Source organism: Natator depressus, chromosome 10 (genome assembly GCF_965152275.1).
Source record: "Natator depressus isolate rNatDep1 chromosome 10, rNatDep2.hap1, whole genome shotgun sequence".
Classification (NCBI taxonomy): domain Eukaryota; kingdom Metazoa; phylum Chordata; order Testudines; family Cheloniidae; genus Natator; species Natator depressus.
In genome coordinates, this window is record NC_134243.1 from 13382781 (window position 1) to 13396181 (window position 13401).

Consider the following 13401-nt stretch of genomic DNA (forward strand, 5'->3'; position numbering starts at 1 on the left):
TTTATGTCCAAGTTTCTTGTGTTCTCCCCTCTACCCACCCTTGTTTCCACTATTCATTGCACTTTCCTGTGTGCTTATAGTTTTGTAAGCGGGCTAGAGATAGCCTAAAGGTAAAATTCACATTCCCCCATGCAATGCACGAGTAAAAGAACTTGGTGTGGGACTGAGAGATGGAACCTGTCTCTCCCTCCATCAGCCCCACATCAGAGGTAGTACATGCAACCTTTCCATATCACTGTTTCCCCACTACATGGTGTTCTGGACCAACGGATCCACCAGCTCAACCCCCTCACTGCGCTCCCAGCAAATCCCATGCACAGAGCCACTGTTGCTCGCTACTTTGTAGTGCCTTTTCCCCTCTCTTGGAATGGAGGGCATGTGGCTGGCATTGCTGCAGAATGGGAGGTTTCCCTGCCCAGCTGGCAGCCAGGAAAAGGGGTGTCTGAAGGCGTTCAAGGCCTCTGTGAAAGCACAAGGAGTTGCTGCGTACGTGGGAAATGCCCACGTCGCTGGATTCACTGCCAGTCTCAAACCAGGGAGCGGGTTTGGCTTTTCAGGCCCCTTTGTTAGCAAGTGAAAAAGAAAGAATAAAATCTCCTACTGTGCCAAGAATTGAGTAATGACTCTTCTCTTTGGGCTTTATATCCCTCTGGAGAAAAGGAAATGCTTCCGCTCTTGAAGCTGGACTCACACCTTTCCTGCCAACTAAATGCCCATTTTCACACTCTCTAGTACATGGACTAACCGCTTATGACTCAGAACCCCCTCTTCTCGGTAGCTATTATATGAGGTCACCTCCCCGCCCCCTGTTCATTAACACGGGAGTGCACAGCTGCAGTGGGGACACAATCAGGTGAAAGAGGAGCATTTTGAACAGTATAATCATCTCTTCATACATGGGTGAAATTCATCCCCATGCAGAGAGCTAGCACATGGCGTAAACACTGCTTAAGCCCACTAGGCATAGACCTCGTGCTGGCCTTCTTCATAGTGATAAATGTCATCTATGCATGAAGAAACCTTTAGGCCTGATCTGCACCTGGTTTTTGTACTGCTATCACTATGTCGCTTAGGGGTGGGATTTTTTACCATCGTACTGGTACAACCCCTAGTGTGGACACTGTTATACCAGTATAAAGGTGCCTTATACCTATCAAGCTTATTCCCCTTCCCGTACTGGAATAAGCTACATCATTATAAGCACTCTGACACCAGTATCACTGCATAGACACCAGGTACCAGTACCGCTTTAACTGATAGAAAGTGGTACAACTATTGTGTGTAAACAAAGCCTTAAAAACCACTGGGTGAAAAGGAGAATGCCATAATTTATGGCAGGCCCTGGATATTAGTAATGTACGTACCATTGATTTTACATGATTTACATCTATTTTTTTAATGACTATTTCCCCTAACAGCTGCTGTATGTTATGGGGCCTATCTTACTAAAGAGCTACAGAGGGTCTCCTTATGTAGCCCAGTTATGTGTTGGGAACTTCCCAGGGTTTTTCAGCATTTAGTGGGTGGAGGTTGAGTTCATCTTTTTAGACGCAGGAGCATTTCTTTAGCACTGTAGAACTCTGTTTCTTATTCTTTCTTAAAATTCTTTTTCTTCATTTTAAGGTGGGGGGGGAGCAAGAGATTGTAGTTGACAGAACAGAAACATTTCAGAAACCAAGCCAGATAAATTGGTTAGGGTCATTTTTGTTTCCTTCTGATGCCTATTCTGTGATCAGCCCTTATAGGACTGGGACACCCATAATTAGCTCAACTGAGAGCTACATGGGCAGGGCCAGAGAGCTTCATAAAATGCATAATTTGCGTGACATGGAGCAGATTGCAGCCATCCACTTATATAATACAGAGCTGAGGTCTCCAGAGACTACAGATCCCAGCATGCAATTCTACAATTCAATGCATGTGGATGGCTGGGTTGAGAACATTCCATGCTGGGATCTGCAAGGTGCAGCTCCCTGTTAAAGATAAGGGTGGCCACGGTCTGCTTTCTAGAACTCTGAGGGCCACATTTGATCTCCAGGCTATGCTTTGGGCCTCTTGTTTCAGGGACAGGCATTTGCCATCAATCCTGGTGACTCTCACACTTGCAGAGCAAACTGCCTTCAGTGTCAGCACCAGCCATTCCAGCACTCTGCAAATGACTGAGTGATGAGGCTCCTCAAACAGCACTTAGCTTAGAAAAGCCCCGTCTCGTAGGCACTGAACTTTTTCCACTCCCACTCCACCCCGAGGCCCCATCAACATTCCACCCCCTCCCCCAAGTTCCTGCCCTCGCTCCGCCTCATTCTGCTCCGCCCCCCCCCAGAGGCTCTGCCCACCCACCACTCGCTCTCTGCCTCCCGCAAGCCCCTTCTCAAGCCACCAAACAGCTGTTTGGCTGATCTGAGGTGCTGCCAAACAGCTGATCGGCAGTGCCTCCAAACAGCTGTGGCTGGTGGGTGCTGTTTTTCCCCAGCACTCTCAGAGTCAGCACCTCTGCCCTGTCTTCATTTCTAATAGAGGTAAATGGGGCATTCCAAGAAAAAGCACAATCCTATCCTAAACAAACCAGCCCTGCTGGAGATTTAGAGCTGCAAGGGCCATGACATACCTGGACCAATTTAGATATCTGCTAATCCGATAAAAACACCAGCCAATCATGAGATTCCCAGACCTTCTAGAATTCAGTGGGATCAGCTGGTAAATTGACTAATGGTGACAAATCCACTGAAATTAATGAGGCCAGTAGCCTGGCAGTTTACTGCCTGTGCTAAAATATAGGGATCTCACACTCCTGGGTTGGTCAGGTGCTGGAGGCTCTGCTGTTGGAATGGAGGAAGCATCTTATGCCATTCTCCAGCACTCTTTTGGCTATTAGAGGAACGGCACTGACATACTGACGGGGAGGAACAGCTCTCAGAGTGTGAGGAGCTGGAAGGAGGGAGGTAAAAAAGCTTAAAGGCAACCTGCACTGGGGAAAAAACTGGTTCATGTCTTGTTTTTTTTGTTTTTTTTAATTCTCTATAAGGTACAAATATGGCCTTGAGTGGATTTCCATTCCCTACCCCTCCACACACAGCCTGCCCCCAAAGCAGAAAATTTGAGGGTTCTGCTTGCTTTTCGTATGAGAAATTCAGGTCTTTTCTACAACTTCTCTTGAGGTCTGAACTTCAGCAACCTGTGTTGCTATGAGACCCTGAATCTATTTACATTGGAAAATCAGGGGCTGTGGGACAGGAGGTTGCAGCTAATCAAACTGCTTACTGTATTTTTCACTCCATGCATCTGATGAAGTGTTATAGCCCACGAAAGCTTATGCCCAAATAAATGTGTTAGTCTCTAAGGTGCCACAAGGACTCCTCGTTGTTTGTGCTAAGATGGTGTCTCTTTCTCCTTGAAACATATGTCCCAAGGCATTTGTTCATCATAAGGTGCATGGGATCATTCCCCCCCCCCCCCCCTGCAATCTAATGACTTTACACATGTGTAAAGCGGCGAATGCTGTACTTAAAAGACCCACAGTGTGGGAAATGTTGATAAGGAGGAACTGTGAAACAGCAGTGCCAGGGTGCAGGGAGGCACAGGCTGGGTGGTGGAGGAGGGGATATAAATGTATCTTAAAACAACTGACAGATTAGCCTGTCAATTCTCCCTCCCTAAAACTCCTATTAAAATGAATGGCCCTGTTGTACTGGGAAGTATTATAAATATTATCACCCATTGGCAGATAATAGCCACTCGGCCCTTAAGTTAGTGCAGAACCTGCCCTTTCTGAACTGACTGAGTACGTCTCTCCCACCAGAACTACCTTGAACAACACCAGTGCCCCGTAAATTCCCTCAACTTCTCTCTTTAGAAGTGAGCCGGGTTTTCCTTTGCCTTTGCTCAATCACTTTTTCCCCCCAACTCTTTAGCAAACGGAAGGTTTCAAGAAGCGATGGTTCACCATGGACGACCGAAGGCTCATGTATTTCAAAGATCCTCTGGTAAGGCAAAGGCGTTTGAGCTCCACGCGCGTCTGCACGGAATAGCCTGTAACAGAGTTTGGTCTAATTTGGGAGTAACGTGAAAATACTTGGGGCAGGTTGTTCGACTTTTGTCCAAAGCCCAGTGCACAATAGCCTGGTTCACAGTTAGTCACCGAAATATCCAGGAACCCCTCTTTAAATGGCTGTAAACGAGTCCCATCCCAACCTTTATTTCCTTCACCAGATTTTTCTTTCTCTCGGCCCTTTTGCAGGGCTTTTCGGTGCTTTGTTGCCATCAGGGCTGGGATTGGTAAAGGATTTCAGGGGAGTCATTTGCCCCGTTCCACTGGGTCCCTCTCTCCATGAGGCTTCTTTGAAAATCCCAAACTAAAATCGTTGCCAGTAATTAACATTGCCATGGTAGTCACAATATTAATTAATATTACCACTGAGAGGAAGGATGGGCCATGGTTAGGGCATTCAGCTAGGATTTGGGAGACTTGCTGTGCCACAGGCTTATTGTTTGACCTTGGGCAATTCACTTAGCCCCCCTATTCCTTGGGGTACGTCTACACTGGAGCTGGCTCAGATACATATACCCATGCTAGCTCTGATCGAGCTAGTGCGCTAAATGTAGCAGTGTGGCTGCAGCAGTGCAAGCAGCAGGACAGGCTAGCTGCCCTATGTACATATGTAGGGCTTCAGATGGGATTGTACTTGGGGCTAGCCAGGGCTAGCCTTAGACCAAATGGCGCCCCCCCCCCCATTTGTTAAACTTTTGAATATCTTAATTTTTTATTGCATTTGTAGCCCATTTCATGACTTTGATGCATGATTTGCATGCCTGATTGATCCCTGTCCTACAAGACGATAAATTTGCACACTAGGATCTGTAAATTTGCCAACCCTGTGCCCCACAAGCCCGGCACCCCAGGCAGTCGCCTGGCTCACCTGCCCCTAAGTCCGGCCCTGGGGCTAGCTTGTCTCACCACTCACACAGCCGTGGCTACACTGCTCTTTTTGGCTGGGGTCTGTGTACCACAGCTGGAAATTACACCTCCAGATCCAGTGTAGACATACCTTTAGTTTCCCATCTGTAAAATGGGGGCGATAGTGCTGCCCTACCTATGGGAATGGGGCCCACGTAAGATAGTTAGACAGATGTTTATACTAAGCACCAAGCTGTAAAGATTTTAATGTTGACCATGGGACCTTTCAAAGCACTGTGAAAACACTCATCTTCACCTCATCCTTCCAGTGTAGGCATGGTGATTATTATCCCCTCAAAGGGCCTGGTTCTGATCTCATTCCACTGGAGTCACTTCTCATTTATTCCAGTGTGTGATCAGAATCGGGCCAACAGTGACTTAAGTAATTTGATGAGTGCCTCATATCACATCAATGGCAGAGCTGGCGTTAGAATTCAGGGCTCCTAATCTCATGTTCTAAGCAACTGGCCACCCACCTTTTTCTCTTTTGTCTTGATTGACATGTCTGGTAAGAGAATAATTGCCACACAATCAGACCTTTATAATAGTACATGCAATGTTTCCATTTCACTGGAATTAATGACACCAAAGATTATATACCAGAGAGAGAGAGAGAGATTTCTATCTTGCAGGCTAGAAAAATATCAAGCTGAAAAGTTTAAAATGCAACAAGGAACATGCAGGTTAAATGGTTGGAAAACTTCAAAAATAGAAGAGTCTGGGATTGGGGCAAGCTCCTGAGAGGCTGCAGAATCCCTGGGCCCAATCCTCAGCTGGTGTAAAGCGAAAGAACCCCACTGAAGGCATGGAGGCAGTGAAATCAGAAGTCAATGGAATTGTGATGATTTACCTCATCTGAGGATCTGACCCACTGTCTCTTGGAGTTGATACTTACTAATGAAGAGTTTGGGGGGTGAGACGTTAGAAGGATAGAGGCAGTAGCAGGTCTCTCTCTCAGAATGAGGTCAAAGCACAAAATGTGTGTGGATTTAGAAGTTTGGGGGGGGGGAGGTGGAATCTAGGGGCTTGGTTTGGCTCATTATTAAGTAGGAGCTACAGTATTTGCAAAACTGAAATCTTGTGGATTTCAAATACCTCTAATCTTTGTGGGTGTTTGACCTTGGGAATTTGCTTCGTAGACCTCTCTCGCTGTTTTCTGTTGATGGGAGTGCTGGAGGCTGTGCAGGGAGAACGCTAACGTTAGTTTGCTGCGTGATCCGTATTCCACATCACCTTGACAAGCAACTTTGAAAGGGCTCTGAATCATTTATTTATATCTTGTAGGATGCCTTTGCTAGAGGGGAAGTATTTATTGGGAGCAAGGAAAACAGCTACAAGGTCCTGGAAGGACTCCCACCATCCACCCAGGGAAATCACTGGCAGTATGGGATAACCATTGTGACCCCAGACAGAAAATTTCTCTTTGCTTGTGAGACAGAAAGTGATCAGCAAGAATGGATTACAGCTTTTCAGAAAGTCATAAGCAGGCCAATGCTGCCTCAGGAATATGCAGGTAAGTTACCCTGCCAGACTGAGACCCCTGGAGAATTAAGGCCTCCGTTTATCCACCATACGTTAGAGAATGGGGAGACTGAAGGAGAGACAGAGCCTTTTACCTCTAAATCAAATCTAGTCTGTATGGGAAGTCCTTACCATCTGCTGCCTGTTCTGTAGCTTATGCAAAATGTGTCCATTTCCTAGTAGATAGGTGTCCACATCAATGGGACAATAGCAGTCCCTTAGGCCCATCCTTTGTCTCCTTGTCTTTTTGGATTGTAAACTCTTCTCTCCCTATGTTTATGTACAGTGGGGCCTTGATCACAGTTGGGGTCTTTATCTGCTACTGTAATAATAATGATCCCCATCACCACCACCTGAAAGTGGTACCACTATCAACAGTATCGGCAGGCTGAGGAAACCTACCCTCTCACTCCTGGAGGTGGTGCTGCCAGTCCAGAGTGGAGGCCCTTGGTAGGCACAGCATAGGGGAAGCTCTATTATGCTCTAACCTTTCTCTGTGCCAGCCTCTGGCACTATGAACATGGCATTCAGTTGAAGTTAAAAAAGAGTTTATAAGTAACCTTTCATGGGAATCCACTTAAGTGCACGTAAACTTGATTTTTAACAATTGAGTTAAGTGCTGGCAGATCAGTGTAGACAAGGATGTGTCGTGTTCAGTATCTTGTGAACCGATTATCAGTAAACTCTTCTGGGATCAGGGTTTAGCCACAACTAGCTGACTCCATGGTGAACACAACTTGTCCTTGTCTACGCGCTGTATCAGAGAACTTGACTCTTTGCAGTCGTGTTCTAACACAACAACATTCACAACGGCCGCTCGTTCAAAGCTGAGCCCGGCCGGTGGATTGGATCCCAAAGGGTTGCGTGATAACCCATGTTCTAACATCCATTGTATTGTCATTTTCGGTTGTTTTTTTTTTTTTTTCATTTCAGTGGAAGCCCATTTCAAGCATAAACCTTAGCTGGGACTGTCGGAGCAGACGCAAGGAATGAGATTATGTTTACAACACAAGATGGTTTTATTTGAAATGTTTAAAAAAAAAAATAAAAGAAAATTAGAAACCAGTCATTCACTTAATCCTGCTGGAAGCCAAGAAGTCAGCGGCAAACGTCACATAGAAGCTGCTGGGCCATAGCAAAAACAAACCGTGCACTTCTCTAGGTAGGCGCTGCGGGGATCTTGTTTACAGCACTACCTAATGCTCGTCCATAGGCTACACGTCCATGTGCCACCATTTTGTGTATCTCACTCCATTAGGTAAAGAATTACCACAAACGCCTGAGCATGTTGTCAGCATAGTAGACTCTGAATAATGTGCGCCAGGATGCCCCTGGGTCTGTGCTAACTTGTAATAATAACACAACCCAGACCAGAGTGGTCCAGAATGCTTGTGAAACAAATTTGGTTGTATTCCTTAAGTAGCATTTTCACAGGGTATTGATGATTAACTTGAAAACATCAGTGGCACCTCCCAAAGGTATGGTGTGCTTGATAGTCTGCAAACATGGTCAATGGCTAGAAATAACTGATGCAAAACATCCCATGGAATATGGAAATGAGCAACTTAGCTCTTGATGAGAAGAGAAGAAAAAGCGCTTCCTATTATATCTCTCATATATAGACCTCTTCAAAAACCAGTTATACTAATGACGACTGGGTTTTGGCTACCTGCCTTTTATCTTCTGTAATGGTTCAATAGTTTAGATCAGGAATGGTTCTAATTTGGTCCTCGTTTTTCAGATCTGAACTTTCCCAACATTCTGGAGAGTCTGGACCTGGTATTGTCACAGGGGTAAATTTGTGAAGTTCTGATCCAACACTGAAGTCTCTCAAAGTTCACATCTCTGGCCTTGCTCTCAGTCTCTAGTTTAGACACATTAGTCTTTGGGATACCTTCTCCTGGCGGGGCCAGGATATTTGAATTCAACAGGGTTTTCCCTGATGAACTCACTGTCCCAACTCTCTTTTTACAAAGCATTTTCTCATCTCCCAAGAGATCATGAAGTCCTAACAGAATATAGAGCACAAGCTTAAAACACAGAGTAAAAAACCCCATTGTCTTTAAGTGAAGGGAATGATAAATTATAACCAGAAAGGAGAGTTTGAAATTAGCGCTGATGCATCAGAAAGGGGTGTAATATGCTCTGTGGTGTGGATGGTGCAAATGCTTTAAAAAGCAAGTAACATAAATACTGCTCTTTAGGTACTTAAATTTAGGTTCCAAATCGTAAATTGCCTCTGTGTTATTCCATACAGACAGTGTATTCTGGACAGGGTCTCAGATGCTTCCTTTTTTATTCTGTTTGGTGGTTAAGTGACTAACTGTTTTGCTTCTGTTCAAAGTGTGGTGATGAGGAAATGATTTGCCAAGATATTTTATTGACGCCAAAGGCTTAGGGGAGCATTCTCCTCACACCATAGTGTGGCTCACTGTTGGATTAAGTATCACTCCCACCAAAGAGCTTTCACTGAAATCCAGGATGCTGGCATCAGAGATATGCAGCGTACCTTGGAGAAATGAACATAGCCCACACTTCGAACAGAATCCATTAAAGACTTGATCCTGCATCCCTTGCACAATGGAAGCACCTTTGGGCTCCAATCGGGGGGTAAGGAATGCAGGATTGGGGGTATATTTCGGGCATGATTTAAAGTATGGCTCGGTGCAGATGCGCATGCCAATTGCACAGATCACTCCTTCGAACAATTCCTTCTGAGCTGAATGAGGTACTAGCCAAAACAAAGGGCTCTATTCATAGCAGGTCCAGCCAGTTGTCTTTACAGTGCATTGCAGAAGCACACCATGACTTGAAGAATATTGCATGTGTACTTCCTCGGAAGCTCAGACAAAATGGCATTTTGAAATAGTTCGGCTTCCGTGGTCTTGTGATGTGTAAATGTTGCTAATGACTCATTCTCAAGCTATCATAAAGGTGAATTTATAAATAAATTGATGTAATGTAAGTGACCGTCACACCTTGTAAGTAATGCTAACTTTATGTAGGCTAGTTTCAAATGGGATTTTAAAAAGAAATCCGTGGGGTTGGCCTCTTTAGCTGCTTATCAAAGTGCACATCCAGGAAGTGCCCGTGACTGACAAAAGAATGTCAGCTCAGAGAAATCCCACAATGACCATGGCGTGTGTCCGCAGGAACAGTGTAGGCCTACACAGTGGAGTGTGAGAATTCAGCATTTGGAGTCAGATGATAAGCACACACAAAAAATCACTGTCCTTCAGCTGGGCACATGCAACCCTCGTCCTGTTTGCAAGGCATCATGGGTCTAATTATAGTTCAGAGCTTTCCAGTTTACTCCCAAGAGAAAACATTGCACAAAAGCAGGGGGGATTGAGCAATACCCTCCTAGTGCATCTGCATGTTGCTATTTCCATGCTGGGATGGGACGCAATAGTGAGATGAGCTTTGAAATATATACTTCCCGTCCAGGACCATACATCTCCTCATGACCACGTTCCATGGCCTCAGACCCGTCAGTGTATGTTGAGTTTTTATATCTTCTCAGCTCACACTTGAGCAATGATCCCCGTTATTTATTCAGCCCAGTTCAGAGGCCCAGCATGAAAGTTATGCACTACTTATGTCCAACCTTGAGGACTTAAGCAATGCATAGGGCTTCTGTGGGCCCTCTGCACAAGGGTAGATTTCATTGTAAGTGCACTGAGAGCTTTGCTAAATCATAGTAGAAGGAAGCGTGGAGCCTGAGCGGGAAAGGAACAGACAAAGAGTACATCTACACTGCAAAAACCAGCAGACCTGCGGCAGTCAGTTTCAGAACCCAGGGAGCTGACTTGGGCTCCTGCTACAGGGCTAAAAATAACAGCGTAGATGCACAGGGCTCTGAGACCAATATCCCCTTGCTGGGTTTCAGAGTCTGGTGCTCCAGACCGAGCCTGGACATCTAAACTGCTATTTATAGCCCCGTAGTGTGAGCCACGAAAGCCTAAGTCAGTTGACCTGGGCTCTGAGACTTGCTACTGCAGGCCTTTTTTGTACAGTGTAACCCACCCAGACAGTCTAGTGGGGAAAGACAATTAAGAAGGGGGACAGAGAAAAATTTCACTGAAAAGGTAGATCCAGAAACGAGCGAAGCCACCCAGCCAATCTTTTGGTGAGCCCTCCCCCAAGAATTTAGCCCTCTGATGGGTACAAAATGATGCCATTTGAGTGGTTTAGATTTGATATTCAGAGTTGGCTGATGTTTGTGGGCCTCCCAGAGGCTGCGAGGAGGGTGTGTTGAAAGGCAAGGAGATGGGGGGACCTGGATGCGGGAGGGAGTTCCAGGGGGCAGTGTGGAAAAATTTAGTGAGAGAGAGACACAGCAGGTAGCGAGGCAGGATGAATGAGTGGCGTAATGTAAGGGTGGGGAGCCTGTGGAGAATGCAGATCCCACCCCCACAACGCTAGACCATGAGCTGAGGAGCCTTGCTGCCCAGAACACACTGGGGTAGCATGCTTAGACTTCGGTGGAGACTTCACATACGGGGGGAGGGTGACGCCCATGGCCTGGAGCAGGAATCCACCTCTGTACATGGTGCTGGAATTGGGCCTGTTGTTCTCCAGGGCTGCAGTCCAGTCCGTTATATGTCAAATTAAGTGGGGCCTCCTGGTAAACGGGCTTTGGCTCAGCAAAAATGTAGACAACCCTGCCCTAGAAAGTTAACACATTCTCTCGAGCTATCTCATATTCATTTCTTTCTAGCTCATCTCACTTACGTTGTGTCCCTACCTGTGGCATTTGAGCTGGACCATGGGGAGCATTATTGAGCCTCATTCACTGGTACAACAAGCTGTAGACCATCTGGCCAATGGCAGGGTTAAAAATAGGAGGCCTAGTTCTCAGTTACACCGAGGCCGTTTTATACTGCTCTGTGGAGCTACCTTAAAAGGCCTCCCTGAAAACACGACAGGGCCCCCGTGGCTGGTTTCGACCTCCGCACCAGTCCACCTCCCCCAGCATAAAGAGTGTGGCAGGGCTGTGGCAAGAGAACGGTACACTATCGCTATTCTCTGCTTACCTGGGCCAGAGGGGCCCATGAAAAGTAGAGTGCAAGCCTTGAGGCTGCTCTAACTTGCACCCAGGGCTGGCTCCAGACCACAAAGGTGGCATGAAGCTAAGTTCCCCTCCACCAAGCACAAGAACAAAGTAATTGAGCATGAGGATATGTAGGAGACAGCCACCAGCTTCCTCCTGAGGCTGCCATGATGGTGAAACCAAGTCAGTCCCAGTGATTTTTTTTTTAAACTGGATAGAGTGACTCTGTCCTTAACCCTGACCACACTTTCCTTACATATTTTGTGGGGATGGAGGGAGAGGGATCTTTTTAATGACATCCTCAGCTTGTGCCAAAAGCCCTGCATGAATGAATTGTCACAAGAATCAAAGTTTTTTGGTAAACAAATATTGCACTCCACGAAGGGTCACCATGATAGATTTACTTGCCGTAAGTATTCATTATCAGTCTGGTCCAGAGAAGACTCCCCTCCCTCCTTGGGATGGGGGGGGGGGTCTTAGTTCAGTTATTTTTTGTCACTCAGTTGTGAAAAGAGCTGAATTGGTTTGGGGGGGGGGGGTGAGGGGATGGAATCCAGCTTGAGGCATGAGATTTGATCTTTCCAGTTCTTTTATACTGATAGGTCCAGCACAAACAGTTTGACCCATTGTATCCTATACATTCCTTCACAGCTCCTTGGCCGACATCAGGTTTGCCCGTGCTACAAACTGGCTGTTGCACTTTTTTAACTATAATTCTCTTTATTTTATTTGTCAAAAGCTGCTTAAAGTGACATTTCAACAGAGTTGTGGAAAATGGTGACTAAAGGAAGTCTTGGAATGTCCAGGTGGATATAATGGGTATTAGTACTGTACATAACATGTTTTGAATTTTTACCTGAACTGATGAAACATGTCCACTTAAATAATGGAACAATACATTTGAGTATCAAATGCATTTCTTAAGTTAGTGTTTGTAAACTGAAATCCATCATGTCAGTTGTACACATTTGTTATGTCACTGGTAATAAAATGGTGGTACTAAATGGCATTCAAACCAATAAATTATTATGTCAAATCAACGGAACATGTGTCCCGTTAAGTCTGTGACAGAGGTGAGATGAAAGAAAATATGACCTATTAGATCGGTCTTAATGTACAGCATCCAGTTAGAGGACAACTGTATTTCTCACAGAGGATAGTAATGAGCCTGTTATTCTTATCAATGAGGTGTAATTGTGTAGGAGCCTTTGTCACGGCCCAGAACCCCACTGGGCTAGGCACTGGACCGTACTTACTTTCACGTGCAGGAGGAGCCACCGCGGCTGTGATAGTGTTGGCTTTTTACAAGCTAATGAGAGTTGGGCCCGATTAATACTTAGATGGGAGCAAATGTAAAGTACTACCACAAGTGGTGGTGAAGATTCAGGGAATGGGCTCTTCCTCCCACTGAGTCTCGACTGAACTGTGGCCATGGGTGGTGGTATGAGGCTCCAGGCTGCCTTTTGCATGAGCGCTACCTTTAGCAAAAGTGGTCGGTCCAGAGCCCAGGCCCCCCTTTCAGCCTGAGCTACACTTAAAAGAACTCTTTGGCCAGTATAAGCTGCCTCTCTGCGAGGAGGATTTACATGTCTAGCCATGCCAGGAGCCCTTTGTAAAGCAGAGTCTTCAAAAGCGTGGGGCTGGTAAAATTCCCGTTTGGGTAATTAGTGCGCCACCACTAATTACCCAAAAGTGGTTTTCATTTCCTGGGCTGATGCTTGGGGTGCTGCAGCTTAGTAGTGTTAAACGCCTATTGCCCAGAAGTGGTTGCATTTCAGTATCAGTAAACTGATTCCTGTCCGTGCATATGACCGTACTTATAACGTGACAGTGCCGAGGGATAAAAGGCATGCCGTGCTGTGCCATGCCATGA

General features: G+C 45.9%; 1 protein-coding gene across 1 annotated transcript in view; it reads left to right on the plus strand.

The window, feature by feature from the left end:
* Positions 1–12568, plus strand: part of ADAP1 (ArfGAP with dual PH domains 1) — a 101932-nt gene extending 89364 nt beyond the window's left edge. The window contains exons 9-11 of the mRNA XM_074965244.1: positions 3912–3983; positions 6239–6467; positions 7409–12568. Of these exons, the coding sequence (XP_074821345.1) occupies positions 3912–3983; positions 6239–6467; positions 7409–7437 (330 nt within the window). The 3' untranslated portion in view covers positions 7438–12568. The remainder of the gene's footprint in view (positions 1–3911; positions 3984–6238; positions 6468–7408) is intronic.
* Positions 12569–13401: the final 833 nt, after the last annotated feature.